General features: G+C 37.3%; 3 protein-coding genes across 3 annotated transcripts; 1 reads left to right on the top strand and 2 right to left on the bottom strand.

The window, feature by feature from the left end:
- Nucleotides 1–798: 798 nt before the first annotated feature.
- Nucleotides 799–1,741, bottom strand: GCK72_022069 (uncharacterized protein; the record flags this gene model as incomplete). The annotated part of the gene is made up of 3 exons (XM_053734635.1): nt 799–913; nt 1,041–1,267; nt 1,679–1,741. The coding sequence occupies 3 exons, from the start codon at nt 1,739–1,741 to the stop codon at nt 799–801; spliced, it is 405 nt and encodes a 134-aa protein (XP_053578201.1).
- Nucleotides 1,742–7,696: 5,955 nt separating this feature from the next.
- Nucleotides 7,697–13,074, top strand: GCK72_022068 (uncharacterized protein; the record flags this gene model as incomplete). The annotated part of the gene is made up of 11 exons (XM_003092806.2): nt 7,697–7,719; nt 8,056–8,223; nt 8,277–8,396; nt 8,442–8,486; nt 8,538–8,669; nt 9,509–10,262; nt 10,410–10,967; nt 11,014–11,385; nt 11,649–12,674; nt 12,719–12,934; nt 13,012–13,074. The coding sequence occupies 11 exons, from the start codon at nt 7,697–7,699 to the stop codon at nt 13,072–13,074; spliced, it is 3,477 nt and encodes a 1,158-aa protein (XP_003092854.2).
- A 553-nt stretch (nt 13,075–13,627) lies between these two features.
- Nucleotides 13,628–14,151, bottom strand: GCK72_022067 (uncharacterized protein; the record flags this gene model as incomplete). The annotated part of the gene is made up of 2 exons (XM_003092794.2): nt 13,628–13,830; nt 13,878–14,151. 2 exons carry the CDS (start codon nt 14,149–14,151, stop codon nt 13,628–13,630), a joined length of 477 nt encoding a protein of 158 aa, XP_003092842.2.
- Between the last annotated feature and the right edge of the window lie 831 nt (nt 14,152–14,982).

The raw sequence follows: 14,982 nt of genomic DNA, 5'->3' as shown, positions 1-14,982 counted from the left end.
CAGGAGAAAATCAATAAGAAGCTACTCCAGAGCCTGGACCGCGCTTTCACCAAGCCTCCCACCAGTCTTGGCCTGATTTTACGTAACACTTGTGGGAGATGTGCGCCTAGACTTGTGAGAGACTCGTGCTAGACTTGGCGACACTTGCCGAGTACGTATTTCATTTTTTGTTACTTGTATCTCTAATTTTCTTTTTAGATATGACTATTTGCATTAATATGTATTGTGAAATTGATTTTTTTCAAACTGGTTATTATGTTTATTTATAGACATACAATAAATGACCTGTAGACTATCTCAATTTCCAAATTATCCTTTCCTCAGCCTGCCTCCCCGCCTTTGGCGGTTCATCTTCTGATCTCTCCTGATTTCTGTGCTCTCAAAGAACATTTTACGTTTTTATCGAGTATGTATGTATGTATTAGTATGGTGAATAGAAAGTGCTACGTCTTTCCATTGTAAATAAATGGACTCCATTAAAGATAACGTGATGTGTGTACATTAATGGTGCTTAGCTAATTAGACAACACTGTATTCGCTATCACAGAAACGAGAAATACGACCCAATTGATACCATGATAAGAAAGCAAATATAAACGCTTTTATGCTATCTTAAAAAAGTGTTGATGAAATTGCTTAAAAACTCATAAACATTTTGAACGACTGAGTCTTTTGTGGCCTCGGCTTCCTGGCGTTAAGTTACAACCGGATGACTTTTGCTGCAATCAAAGAAAATTTAGAACAGAACTTTTATTAATTAGGTTCTCAATTTTTCAATGTCATCTCATCATGTCTCATTCACGACCAATGACTGGGAACGTAGCCGGGTTCTCGAGCATGGAAAATTCCCAGAATTGAATAAGCTGGAGTTCTCGATTTGCAGATTTCCAGTGAGTTTCTCACCGTTTTTGAGCTGAAAATCGAAAGGAATTGAAATGGAATAGAAGATATCACTTTCAGAAGTTTTATGAGGCCCTTCAATATCAAATCAAGTCAGCCTGTCCTGAGCTCCGTCAATAATTTGTTTTCCACTTTCTCACCATATTTGCGATTTCCTTGATCCAATTGACCCAATTTCTCTCAACTTTTTTCTCAGTAGTTTCGTAGTTATCTGATCATCACGAGCCCACAAAAAAACGACTGAATCAACATGCATCTTCTCATACTTCGTCTCGTCTATTCCTGGACCACTAATGACGCTTCGGTTATATTCACAGGTTCCGATCAATTTTTCAAGAATCGCGTCGCCGAAATTGTCTCTGGTGAACTGAAAAATGAAAATGAAGGTGTTAGATTCTACAAAACAATGAAAAGTTTTTGAAAATCTGTTTAATAATCAAGAGAATGATGAAAAATTGCTAAATTTATGTCACTTTTTTTTTTTGACGCTGGTTTTTATTAGAAATGTAAAGTAACACGAAATCCTCTTATTATCGTTTACTAGCTGAACTAAAAGACCAAAAACGTAAACCAAGTCATGAAACCTATGACTTCCTATAAGAAACTGATTCGAAAGTGCTCAAAACTTCAAGTTTTGCCTGTTTAGCTCACTATTATTGCCTAAAACGCGGTTTTTGTAAAACAGGAGGTTCACGAGATACATTTTTCACAATTTACATGTTTACACACTTTTCACACTAATTTTTAAAAAATCAAATAAAAATCATTTAAAAATTACCTTGTAGTGGTTAAAAATCAATACTTCCGGGAGCTGGAGACCATCCACACACTTTATGTACATTCTTTTGTTGGCTGCGAATCCATGTTGTCGTTTCTTTGCGGAAGCATCATCACATCACCTGCTGAGATAAAATTCTTCAAAGACAAAGGTCACTCGAGTTTTGTCTCCATTCCATTGCATAACGAAAGCCTTAATGACTGTGAAACTTGATAATTCTAATTGTTACCAGTCGGTTCACGTCGCCTAACGGCGACTAAACCTCCTTCCCTACACCATCCTTCTCACATGGAATGACTCCCGACTGGCTCCACAAAATTTACGAATTTATTGGCTTATTTGATAGATTCTACAGAAAAAATGACAAATCTAATAGCTTTTCCGGTGACTGGACCTAATTTTCGAGATTTTCAGATTTTTAGAAAATCAGTTTTTTTTCAAAATTTTTTTTTCATCATTTTTTTTCTCAATGTTCTCCCATCTGGCGAAAAAAGCAAAAACAAGTAAAAAATAGAGAATTTCATAGACTTTTCGATAGGCTATGGAAATTTTTTTGGTCATGTTCCTACTTTGACCAGACCCCCGAAAACTGAGAGTCAAAAAAAAAAATTTTTTCTGTGAAGTCGTTGGACTGTTTTAAAAAGCTTCAAAAAATAGAAGAACTCATGCAAACAATTTTTTCAAAAAAAAATTTGGGGGTAATCGCGAAAAAAAAAGAAATAAATTTTGTTGAAAATTTCGGTTTTTCAAGATTTTGATGGTTAAAGGAAACATGTCATTTCTTCTGTTTAAGCTTTGAAAACGTTGATATATTTAATGAAATTAATGACCACAAACTTTTAAAACCTGTATCAAGAAGTTTGAATGTTTTCTGATCAGTTTCCAATTCGTAGCAGAGGCTCAAAAAATGCATTCTTTTGAGGTGGTGAAAATTTCAAAAGCCTGCAACGTGCTTTAAACGTCAGATTAACGACTGTTGTTTTGAAAACATGCTTAAAATGAAAGATTCAACAAATTCGGACACTTTAAACAAAAATTTAAAATTTTCATTTTTCATGAAAATTTCATGTGGTCCCCCCTTATGAAATTTTCAAAAAAAAATTAAAATTAAAATTTTTGTTTAAAGTGTCCGAATTTGTTGAATCTTTCATTTTAAGCAAGTTTTCAAAACAACAGTCGTTTATCTAACGTTTAAAGCACGTTGTAAGCTTCTGAAATTTTCACCACCTCAAAAGAATGCATTTTTTGAGCCTCTGCTACGAATTGGAAACTGATCAGAAAACATTCAAACTTCTTGATACAGGTTTTAAAAGTTTGTGGTTAATAATTTCTTTAAATATACCAACGTTTTCAAAGCTTAAACAGAAGAAATCGCATATTTCCTATACCCATCAAAATCTTGAAAAACCGAAATTTTCAACAAAATTTATTTCTTTTTTCTTCGCGATTACCCCCAAATTTTTTTTTGAAAAATTTGTTTGCATGAGTTTTTCTATTTTTTAAAGCTTTTTAAAACAGTCCAACGCCTTCACAGAAAAAAATTTTTTTTTTGACTCTCAGTTTTCGGGGGTCTGGTCAAAGTAGGAACATGACCAAAAAAATTTTCATAGCCTATCAAAAAGTCTATGAAATTCTTTATTTTTTACTTGTTTTTGTTTTTTTCGCCAGATGGGAGAACATTGAGAAAAAAAATGATGAAAAAAAAATTTTGAAAAAAAACTGATTTTCTAAAAATCTGAAAATCTCGAAAATTAGGTCCAGTCACCGGAAAAGCTATTAGATTTGTCATTTTTTCTGTAGAATCTATCAAATAAGCCAATAAATTCGTAAATTTTGTGGAGCCAGTCGGGAGTCATTCCATGTCAGTTTCACAGCGCCTGCGGCGCTTCTTAGCTGAGCAGTCCGTTCCGACAAAGCACAATTGTAAAATCTCTCCTTTTCAGACTCAAATTATACAAACTTTCTCAATGATTTTTTCTATCCTGATAGAATATGGAATTTAGATAGAGCTGTTTTTGAATTTACCAATTTGAACTTTCTTCCTATGTTTTCCTCGTTTCAAAACAATCTCACAGAAGAACGTGAACTTGATAACTCTTCTTTCTTTCCTTCTCAATAGGCGAGTGATCATGCCGAATTACTACTATCGAGGTCTCAGAATTCTCCTCTACTTTTGGATCGTATAACTTATTCACTTGTAAGGTAGTTTTCGTTAGCTAAGAAGCCCTTTCCGGTAGAGAACAATTAAAACACTTCTGTATTTCTGATAATATTTTAACAAATTTTCCCAATGACTTTTTCCTGTGGAATATGGAATGTCAGTATAAAAATGCGCTTAAAGTATTTTTTTGAGTTTTTGACTGATTGGCGGCGATGCCGCCTCCCTCCCTAAAACCTTTCAAGATGTTTTCCATATACACGGAAATCTTCTGTCTGGTTTGATCCGAAACGTTCTGCTTTCTGATTTAATACCTCTTCGGCGGCAATGCCGTCTCTTTTCTCTAGAATACTTGAAAACTATTTTACATACTTCTAAGTTCAAAAGTAGAAGTACCCATCTTTTATTCAGTCTATTTTGATTCCAATCCTCATTTGTACCTGAAAGGCACCACAATAGTTGGCAAAATTCTTAAAGATCTTCAAAGAAATGCACTTTATGTATAGGGTATAAATAGTGATATACGCAAAAACGTTATAACTTTTTTCAAAAACTTCAAAACATATTTTCCTTTTGACAAAAAAATTTTGACAGAAAATGTAATTTTTTGAGTTTTGACTGATCGGCGGCGATGCCGCCTCCCTTCCCCAAGAAGATACTTGAAGACTTTTCTGTTCACATCTTCAAAAAATGGATTCGAAGTATTCTACCTAAAGTTTTTGACCGATCGGCGGCGATGCCGCCTCCCTCCTCGGAATAGGGCAGACTGAGACGGTGTTTGAACAAACCCTCATCCTAGAATTCATTTTTAGGTAGCCGAGCAACGAAAAATTTGCTTATTCACAAACCACCATCACTACTTTAAAAAAACTTTTCTGATAGGGAGGGAACGAACTCAGCACCCCATGAGTTAGAATCATCTGCGTAGACCGCTACACCAAACACGCGCGGCCGAGGCGCTGTCGAGAATGCAGTTAAGAAACAACCGAGCCAGTAGTATGAGATTGATTGAACTTTCTACCACCCTGTCGGGACACACCTTTCTCAACGCTTTTTACTGTTGAAATCGGTATCGTCTCCAGAAGACGTCAAATTTTATATTTTAGAAAAAAGAAAAGTTCGGGCATCATCTAAGCGCAATTTCCTATCTATCTATCCAGGTTTCATTAAAATCGGTCCACTACCGACGGAGTTACGATCGGCGACAAATAAACGGACAGACGGATCTGTTGAATATTATTAGTAAAGATTACAAGTGACGACTCAGAATCGCAGCATTCCGTAAATGCTTGTAATGAAGTGACATTGAAAACCAACCAGCTTCTTTGATCCTTGGCGACGTGGCAGATACGAAAAATACATGATTTGAAGCAGCAAGGGCACTCAAATAGCAGATTTTTATCGAGTATTGAATGTTTTCCATTGTTTCCGGGTTCAATGCGCAGAAAAGGAAAACAACTTAAATTGGAATTGTAAAAATGATATTCAGACAAGAATACCATATAAGAAAATATATAATTCCGGTAACGACGAAAAATCTTTCAATTTTCCCAGACTTGGTCTCTTATTTCTATCATGTTTAGTCAAAAACATGTATGAGAGACCGTAGAATTTTTATTTGACAAGTAGTTTCCTTTTTCTCCACTTTCCCAACCTGAATTGTGATATTCCTGCTTTAAAACTGGAACTTCGGATGCATTCTCTCCCACTATGGTTTTCAAGCTTATTTGAAGACGTCCAAATCATCATACGTTTGCTAATCCTTCTTCTAGATAGTGTCTTGAGAACGTTTGCTCATTTACACAGCTTTTGCTTTTGTCAAAACTTAGAATTTCGGCGCCACTTCATTTCTATTGTGCTTTTTCGAGCTCCAGCAGCATATTTGAAAACCTACAAGTCATCCTACGCTTTCTCATTCTTCTTCTAGTCTGGACTACGCTGGTAATCTACAGAGCTTTTGAATGACGTTCAACATTTGGTGCTTGAAGAACTAACTTTGTGCCCTAAAAATGAAAATGAAGTTTTTGATTTTACAAAACAGGGGAAAATTTGAAGATTTTGATTAAGAATAACGAAAAATCATGAAAGTGTATTGAATTGATCATCGTTTTTCAGTTTTGACTCTGAAGTGATTGGACATGCAAAGTAACACGGCGATCTCTGTTTTACTATTACAGACTAAACCAAAAGGTTCAAACATTCAATTTCAGACTAAAATTGTAATTTTTATTAGAGTTTGAGAGCGTGTCTGTGAGAAAGTCACCCAGAAATATCAAATTTACTGTGAAGAATTGATTTGAAAACTATCGCAGCTTCAATGTTAGAATGTTCATTTGATTTTTATGGCCAACGACACGTTTTCGTAGAACGGGCGGTTAAAACAATATATGTTGCATGATTTTCACAGTTTCACGCTCAATTTTCCCATTTTATATTTGAAAAATCCTCACCAAGGCTAAAAACATCATATTTCGCGCAAAATTCTCTCGTATTCCGTTGGGAATGTAATGTCCCACGACAACGTATGTTTTTCTTTGACGAACTACACGAAAAAGTTCAAAACTTCAATTTTACGCTACAAATGTAAATTTGTTAAGGTCTGAGAGTGTGTTTGTAGGAAAATGTGTTCGAAAATTCTCAAAAATGAAAAAAAGGTATTAAGTTTACCAAAAATTCTCATTTATTACTTTATTTGATTAATGGGTGAAAGTTAGTCAAAAATCCTGGATTTCCTTATAGAAACTGATGGTTTTCCAATTTCTTTCTCTATATGTTTTGATTACGAAAATTTAGATTACGAAAATGTGATTTAACAAAGATTTTCTGAAGTAGGCGGTTCAAAAAATTGTATTTTGTTCCGTTATTTTACAATTTTCAGCACGTTTTCCATATTTTCATAGCCTATAAATTCTCACCAAGACATTGACTATTAATTTTCTTGCGAAATCTTCACAGCCGCAGTTATTACTCGACTTTTGTGCATGGGGTTCTAATTTGCAGTTATTGAATTGATCAGCTTCTTTTCGTCGACCTCCTCGCATGTGAAAGTATGCAAACTGCTGGCAAATCGCTGAAATTGAAGACGATTACCGATTCTCAACTATTTCCTCTGTTTTTCTCATTTTTGGAGACATTTTCAATCGCTGTTTCGATAAATTGGTTAGTGTCGTCTGAAATACCTAGGTTTTTCATCTTTTGGCATAAAAGTTTATAAAGTTCGTGAGGGAATCATTGAGAAACTCTCCAAACCACCCAAAGTTTTGCCAGAAATCAATACCGACCCTAGGGCCACTGCCACACTTGCAACACTTTCACTGACTGCGTCTCTAATCTATCGCAGTCCTCTCTTCTTCATTTCTATTCACACCGCATAACTCTCTCCTCTAGTGACCCCTCTCTCCCTTTAACACCGTGTGTTGTTGTTCTCGGTGTAATAGTGTGGAGAAGAGAAAATTGAACGTATAACGGCACGGCAAGCGGAGGGGGAGAAGGAGAACTCTTTGCGTCTGCGTCTCCAATAGTGACAGGGCCCCACTATCTGCGTCTCTGCTTTGGACTAAATCTATTGTTTCCGAGAAAATTTAGGATAGATTGTTGTTTTTTTTTATTTTTTCTCTCTAATTTCTTGATTTCTACTGTAAATTCTCATGTTGTTTTATCAAAAATGGATGAGGGTTTCGAAAAATCGATCCTACCGTTTTTTTTTTCATGAGAATCGAGGTTTTAATCAATTAAACTAAAAAAAACAATTCTTAATTCGTTACCTTTCGTTTTTTTCTCTTGTCTTTTTAATATAAAGATTACATCCATCGTTCCAGAAAACTCCCAAACAAGTGTCAAATCTTCAAAAATTGTGGAAAATGAGCGCATCAGCAGAGAAAAAGTAAGTTTTCTCGTTTAAAATCTATAAAATCCCACTTTTTTTATTGCGAAAGCTTGAAAATTAAAATTTTCATGTGGTTCGAAAAAGAGTTTTTTTTATAACAAATTTTTTTAATTTTTAAGAGAAGAAGTGAAATTTCAGTAGTTTTTTTCAGTTGATTCTACTCTTTATTGGAGTGTTCAAAAATGTATGCTTTTCCTTTGAATTTTTGAAAGTTACTCCCACAAGTTATTAGATTTGGGCGAGCAGATCTTTCGGTAACTTAACGACAATTCCAAAATTCAGTTTTTGATATAAATGTTCAAATCTCTTTATTTGAAAATCATGTACTTACAGAACGCAAAAAGAATGGCCGTTTGAAATTCTGGCGGTGCTTATTAAAAGCATCTACTTCGAAACGGAAATTGCCAGGTCGTCGATAACGCTGAATGACGCATGCGAGCGTTTTTTCTACGAAATTGGCGACCTAAGTGAAATGTTCCCGTTTTCGCAATGTGTGTTGAGGTGAGCTTTCACGTTATTAGGTGAATAACATTAATTATTTGAATTGTTCTCAGGTCATACAAATTGTTGACCTCCAAAGAAGTTTTGGATAAACGAATTGCACTGGACACCTCACAGAAAGCAATGATGCTCTTCAAACTGAATCTTCAGCCAGACCCAAGTGTCTTGGATCTGTAAGTTCGCGTTGAAGTGATGTCTTCTAAAAATAATGTTTTCAGACTGCTCGATCATCCGGATGTCACTGATCAGAAATGTATTGAATGGTAAATTCATTAATTCTATCGTGAAACTTCCAGAAAAATTGGTTTTTTCAGGCTGCTAGAAATAAAAGAGGTGCAGATGAAGAAAAAAAGTCAGGCTGGCCCGTCGAGCAGCAACAACGTCGGATTGTCGGCTAAAAGAAAGCGACAAGGATCAGCCGAAGAAAGACAAGCAAAGGAGAGAAGGTGAGTGCTGATTTAAGTCAGAAATAATGTCAGAGTATAGAATTTACAACTGAAACCTATTTAAAAATACAGAATTTTGAGGAATAGTTTCAGTATTTCAAAATGCTACGGATTGGTCTTTTTATCCAACCATTTTCAGCTTATAGAAAACAAAACTGTCCATATATTTCATATTATATCAAAAAATTAAATCCCAGTTATAACAATATTTGGAAAAAGTGTCGTTTTCTCAAAAATAGAGATCAAATTATAAATTCCGAAACATAAATTATATCCCACACGACCGGATATCTTAATTTTGAGGTTCCGGAGTACGAATATCTTATCTTGAACTGTTTACTTTCCAGTTTAAAATTCTGGAGCTTAAATCCTGGATTTCGCATGTCAAACCCCGTATTTCAAGTTTAAACCTCCTAATATGAAATTTTTGGTTCTCGATTTCAAAATACAGATTCCTATTCTAGATTTTTACAATTGGCCCCATCGACTTCTCAAATTTCATGTTTGATTTCCAGAATTCGCACTTTATTTTTCGGATTTCTGATTTTCAACCATATTAAGACGAAATTTCGAAAATAAGAATACCAAAAAATCTAATGCTGATATTTTGAATATCAAAATTAGCGTTTTTACATTTAAAAAATTCAAGAATTTTTCTTTTTGGAACAATGCCACAAGAGAAATTTCGGATTCAGGGTTTCAAATTACGATTTTCAATTTCAAAATTAGTTTTTGGTGTGTAAAACTTCTTTCTTTTTTTATTTTTCATCCAAATTGACTGTATGTCTTTTTAAAATCGTAGCTCTCGTTCTACTATAATTATAAATTATCTGTTTCAGACAATCCTCTTCCAAAACGGACTCCAGACAAGCATCGGAGGAAGCTGGTCCAGGACCCTCGATGGATTCAAGTTATGCTGAAGAAGGAGCCTCTTCATACGATGCGAATCCTGAATTAGAGAAGCACGATTATAGAAATACAACTCGAAAACTTGGCAAGAGAGATGAAGACTTCGACAAAGTCGTCCAGGATGTGTCTTCCAGAAAAAGACATTCTGGCCATGTGTCTGTGGAGAGATGCATCGATTTTTTCCTCCATTTGGAACAATGCCACAAGAGAAAGGCGTACAACTTTGTTCACGTTTGTGACGAAGTCGAGCTCAAACTCCGATTCTTCAAAAAATCGTCTTCGGAGCTGAACACATTTCAGTCAAAGAGATCAGTACTGAAACACAAAGAAGTGCGGCTAACGATCATGTTAACCGCCAAATCAACCGGAGCCAAACATCTTCCTTACATTCTTATAAGAGAGGGAGAAGGCCAAAAACGGGCGATGAGAGTTGAAGTTCCAAGATGCAAGAAGTTGTTCAGTGGAAAGCTAAACTTGGCCTCGACCTCCCTTCCACACTTCACTCCCAAGGATATGATTTCATTTTTGAAATCCGGAAGTGGACCAGATGAGAGTTACATCAATCAAAACTTACTCATCTGGGATTCAAACATCGCCCACAACCACAATGAAGTCATTGACTTTTTGAATCGACGGAAGACTGATGTTGTTTGCTTTCCAGAGGAAGAGAACAACACTCTTCAGGTTAATTGGGGTTTTTTTTTCAAAAATTATCAACTTCAAGAGTAATTGTCAATTTTTTAATACAAAACCTCTCGAGGAAGTAACAGTCTTTAAAATCAAAAACACAAAAAATATTATTTTCTTTTAACTACATCAGTCTTATTCCAGATCGCAGACCTCTTCTGGAAACCCAAGCTGCTGGTAGGAATCAGGAACAACTACAAGCAGTGGTGGATCGAGACAGGACACCTCCAAACAGAGCCACCATCAATGGAAGACTATCTCCCATGGATTGTCGATGCCTGGAACTCGATCACCAGGAAGGAAATAGTCGACTCGTTCGCCTCTTGCGGCTTGGACATTGGAAGTGGAGGAATCGACCCATCCAAAATTCGATGCTTCAACAAAGGAGGAGCATTGGAAAATCATGTTGGCTTGTTGGATTCAAGAAGGCAATTAAGAGCTCAGAATAAGGAAGACTTCGAAGATTACGTGACGATCTCCAACGTTGACATAAGTTTTGAAGAGGAGGCAGGCGCAGATCCACATCTCCTCCAAGCCGTCAAGGATGTTTCTCGGGAAAAGAAGTGCTTCCTGAAAATCGGTGTCATCGAATGCATCGATTTTTTGGTGACTCTGGAGCACATGATGTTGAGAAGAAGATACCAACAAATTTTGGCCATCAACGAAGTGGATTTATGTTTCAGCTTTCAGAAAAAAGCTCCGGTAAACTTTTTAAAAGGGTTACAATTTATAACTTTTATATTTTCAGCTCTGGCAAAAGCAGGCAACGTACCACAAGGTGCGCATCACGGTGCTGCTCGCAGCCAAGTTGGACGGATCCAAATGCCGACCGTTCGTGGTTCTTCCAAGTAAAAGGAAATTAACTGGAAAGGAGTGGAAGCAGTTCGCGACGATAAAAAACCAATTCAAATCGCGTATCGAGCTGAATGCGAAACCGGAGTCGTCAATCGACTCTTCTGATTTGAAAAGACTTCTTCCAACATTTCTCGGAAGAAGCCAAACCACAAGAAAACTGGTCGTGTGGGATTCACGAAGCAGCCATGAAGAAATGACTCGATTCTTGAAAAGTCGGGCGGTGGATAGCATTTTGGTGCCAGAGAACGCAGTTGAAGTGTTGCAAGTGAGTTTGCAAGTTTATGAAATAGTGGAAGTTGTGGACCAAGAATGCAAAAAGAGTTTTCAACTTAAAGTTTTCAGTCTAAGGTCCTGTTCTTGGAGATTTTCGTTTCTGGACATACGATTTCGACTCCAAATTTTGAATTCTATTTTTCAAATTTTAGATAAACAATTCAGAATGTCTGTCTCAAAATAAAAACTCCGGAATCAAAGTTTTAGTACGAATCTTTAAATAAAAAACTTTTAATCATATCCTATTTGTTTCAGGCAGCCAACATCTACTGGAAGCCGGAATTCATTGCAAATCTCCGAGAAAACTTCCAGAACTGGCGTGAGACGTCGGCAGATCCAACCCCGGACGTCCCAGCCAATGATGTTTTTGCTTCTTGGATTGCCGATTCATGGGAAAGAATCCCAAAGAACAGAATTCAAGAATCGTTTGTTGGGACCGGGCTGAGCGGATGGAGGGGACAACTGGATGCAAATAGACTCCACTGTTTCGGAGTGAATGGAAAGCTGGACGGTCACAGAAACCTTATGGAGAAAAGACGATCGATTCTTGCCACTCATATGGATCTTGTTCAAGTTGAAGATGAGGAAAGTGAGGGAGAGGAAGATGTCGATGAAGAAGTTGAACTAGAAGGAGTAGAGGGAAATGCCGACGAAGATCTTCAGGGAGAAAGACCAGATGAAGAAGAACTCGAGGAAGAAGACGTGGATTTGGAGTTTGACGTTTTCGATGCAAACATGATTGCAGCAGCCTTCAATATAGAAGGAAATGCAAGACCCGCTATTCAAGATGCTGAAAGAATTGAGAGCGGAGAAGAAGAAGAAAAGGGGGAAGATGAGGAAGAAGCAGAAGACAACCACGAAGTCCACAACGGACGACTTGACAGAATGGAGGATGAAGTCGAGGACAAAGAATTGGATGAAGATGGAGCGGAAGAAACCGATGATGAGCAAGAACCAGCTGAAGAAGATGAAGAAAAAGAAGAAAATGATGCAGAAGAATCTGGTCCTGCCAACCCGAAGGCAATGTCGTTGCGAGAACCTTCGCCGGAAATGATGCGGAACTCACAGTCGACGTCTTCATCGTCGTCAAACGCGACTTCGCAGCAACCATCTTCACCCGCACAAATAGAAACCCAGCGGAATCCGGAGCTTCAAAAACCAATAAAGGCTCATCTCATCCTTCTAGCTCTCCGAGAGTGTGCGTCCACAATGTCGCGACGTCTCTTCGACGAGTTCTTGAAAACACTCGAGAGACAACGCTACCTGACCGATGTCAACAAGGCAAGTTTTTGAATTTTTGTCATTTCAATAAGCGTTATTTGCAGACGGTCCCACTTGAAATATTGGTAGACTCCGTGGAGTCTATCGAGAGTCGCCTCGTCGGCAACAAGACTCCTCGTGGCGATGAAACCAACTCCGTTTCCCTGTCCGTCGCATTGGCTGGATTTGAAAGCTTCTTAGCAACATTGAATGAAGAAGAATTCCAACAGCACTTGGTTCGAATCCGGGAGCTCAAGGCCAAATTCGAAAATCAAGAATTCGTAAGTTTTCTGTTTTTGAAAAACAAAACTATAACAGTTCATATTCCAACTTCTTAGTCCAAATCTGCTATTTTCAGAATGTGCTCTTCGAAAAAATTGTCTTCTTCTTCGACCACATCTTTGTATCCGCCTGTCAATGAAATTTTTTCATAATTTTTTCTCGTGTGCCCCCTCTCCCCTTTGAAATCCTCCCGATAACTACATGTTGTTATATCATTTTTTTCTATATTTCATATTTTTTCGATTATCATAAACAATCTTAGAAAAATTTAACACTTTGTTTCTTTTCGAATGTGCTTCATAAAACTTAGTCAGTCAAGAACGATCAGATTTTTTTCTCGGTAACTTCGATATCCGGGCAAGAGAGTCTGGCGTGCCTTTGGCGCGGTAAATCTTGTCTAGGTCAGCTAGCGCGCTTTTAACGCGGTGTCATTTCTGAATATGGTCTGACGTGCCTGTAGCTCGGTAAATGTTCCGGTGGTCATCTGGTGCGCCTCAAACGCGGTGTAATTTCTGAATATGCTCCATCATGCCTGTGGCGCGGTAGACAAACCCTTCTCGTTTTTTCTGCGTTTTTGGCCAACAATTTCTGAAAGAACAAGGTGCTTGGTAGGATTGAAAATGTATTGAAATCAAACAACTCTGAATGAGAGAAACATGTACTCTTTGGAAACCAAATATCATTTAATTCCATTAGTTTCCAGAAAGATCACAGCCATGAATTCTTCCAGATTGGAGTTGGAAATATTCCAGGTCCAGGACAAGTTCGATGTATTTTCCGGGCCCTGTGAGTTCATGGCAAATGAGATGGAAAGTGATTGATTCGTCGGTGACATTCGCAAATCGAACCTTGCGAAGATTGGGCCGTTTCGACCTGATCCAGTCAATGACTCTTTCTAAAATCGGAATGGTTAGGAACCTTTTTGTTATATTCGGCACTTACCTCTGTTCATTTTTCTATCACACGCCTGAAGGCTGAATCCGGGGGCAAATAGACTTGAGAGCGCATTGGGATACTTCATATACATACACCGTTCCATTCTGTCCATGAAGTTCAATACGACTTTCTCGGTATTATAGTAAGGTATGAAGCCAAGAGAGCGAGTGGGGGCAATTCCATTGTTGAGATGAGCCTCGAGTTCTGGATCGTCTGGAACAAAGGCCGAAGAGACCACAACGAAGACAATAAGAAAGGGAATAGGAGAACCGAACCACATGCTGACTTGAGCTGGTGAACTGAGAAAAGCCGGAGAAGGAGAGATATTTATAGGAAAAATTGAGTGATAAAACGTGGGCGGTGGTTTCCAGGCGCCTCCCTCCTCTGGGAAAACGACCTAATCGAATAATAAATATTTCGAGGGGGCGCTATAAAAACGGTGAGTTGGAAAGAAACACGAGGAAAAACGATATTGACAGTTTGAAACATGGGAAAAAGAGAGGAAACACAAATGGAAAGAACCAAAACGGATTTGAATTGAAGCGGGTTGTAATTATTTAAGAGAGACTTTCTCTAGTGATCAACCAAAGGCCAACAGCCCATAGAACACATCGGCCAAACGCAATTAGCTCATTTGGTTTTTTGATATTATGGGTCCCTATGATGATGTTATGAAAAAACCGTACAGCTTTTTAGGCTCCGCCCCTTTTGACATGTAGAAAAAAATCGGGGGAGTGAAAAAATTAATTTTTTCCCTTCAACTGATTTTTGGACAAAAAAATTAGAAATGAGTTTTAGGCGTGTTTTTGAACATTTTTCGTGTTGACAACTTTCGAAAAATCTTTTGGTATCATTTGAAAAAAAGTGATTTTTTGAAAAAATGTTCAGTTTTTCGCATACCCCCAACAATTTTTCCACGGGATGTAAAAAGTTTTTTATTGCAGTTTGATTGTCTTTAGACCGTCCAACTTTGTGTTAATTTTTATCTTGAAATTCCGGCACCTTTTTTTTCTATGAGCAAAAATGTGTGTTTTTTCACGAAATTTTCACGTACCCCCCTCCATGGTGAAAAAAGTGAAAGTTTCAAAAATGCAAGAAACTTGGTATCTGA

This window comes from Caenorhabditis remanei, chromosome X, assembly GCF_010183535.1.
Source record: "Caenorhabditis remanei strain PX506 chromosome X, whole genome shotgun sequence".
Lineage (NCBI taxonomy): Eukaryota > Metazoa > Nematoda > Chromadorea > Rhabditida > Rhabditidae > Caenorhabditis > Caenorhabditis remanei.
Note: the sequence above shows the minus strand (reverse complement) of the source record. Positions and strands in the feature narration are given on the sequence as shown.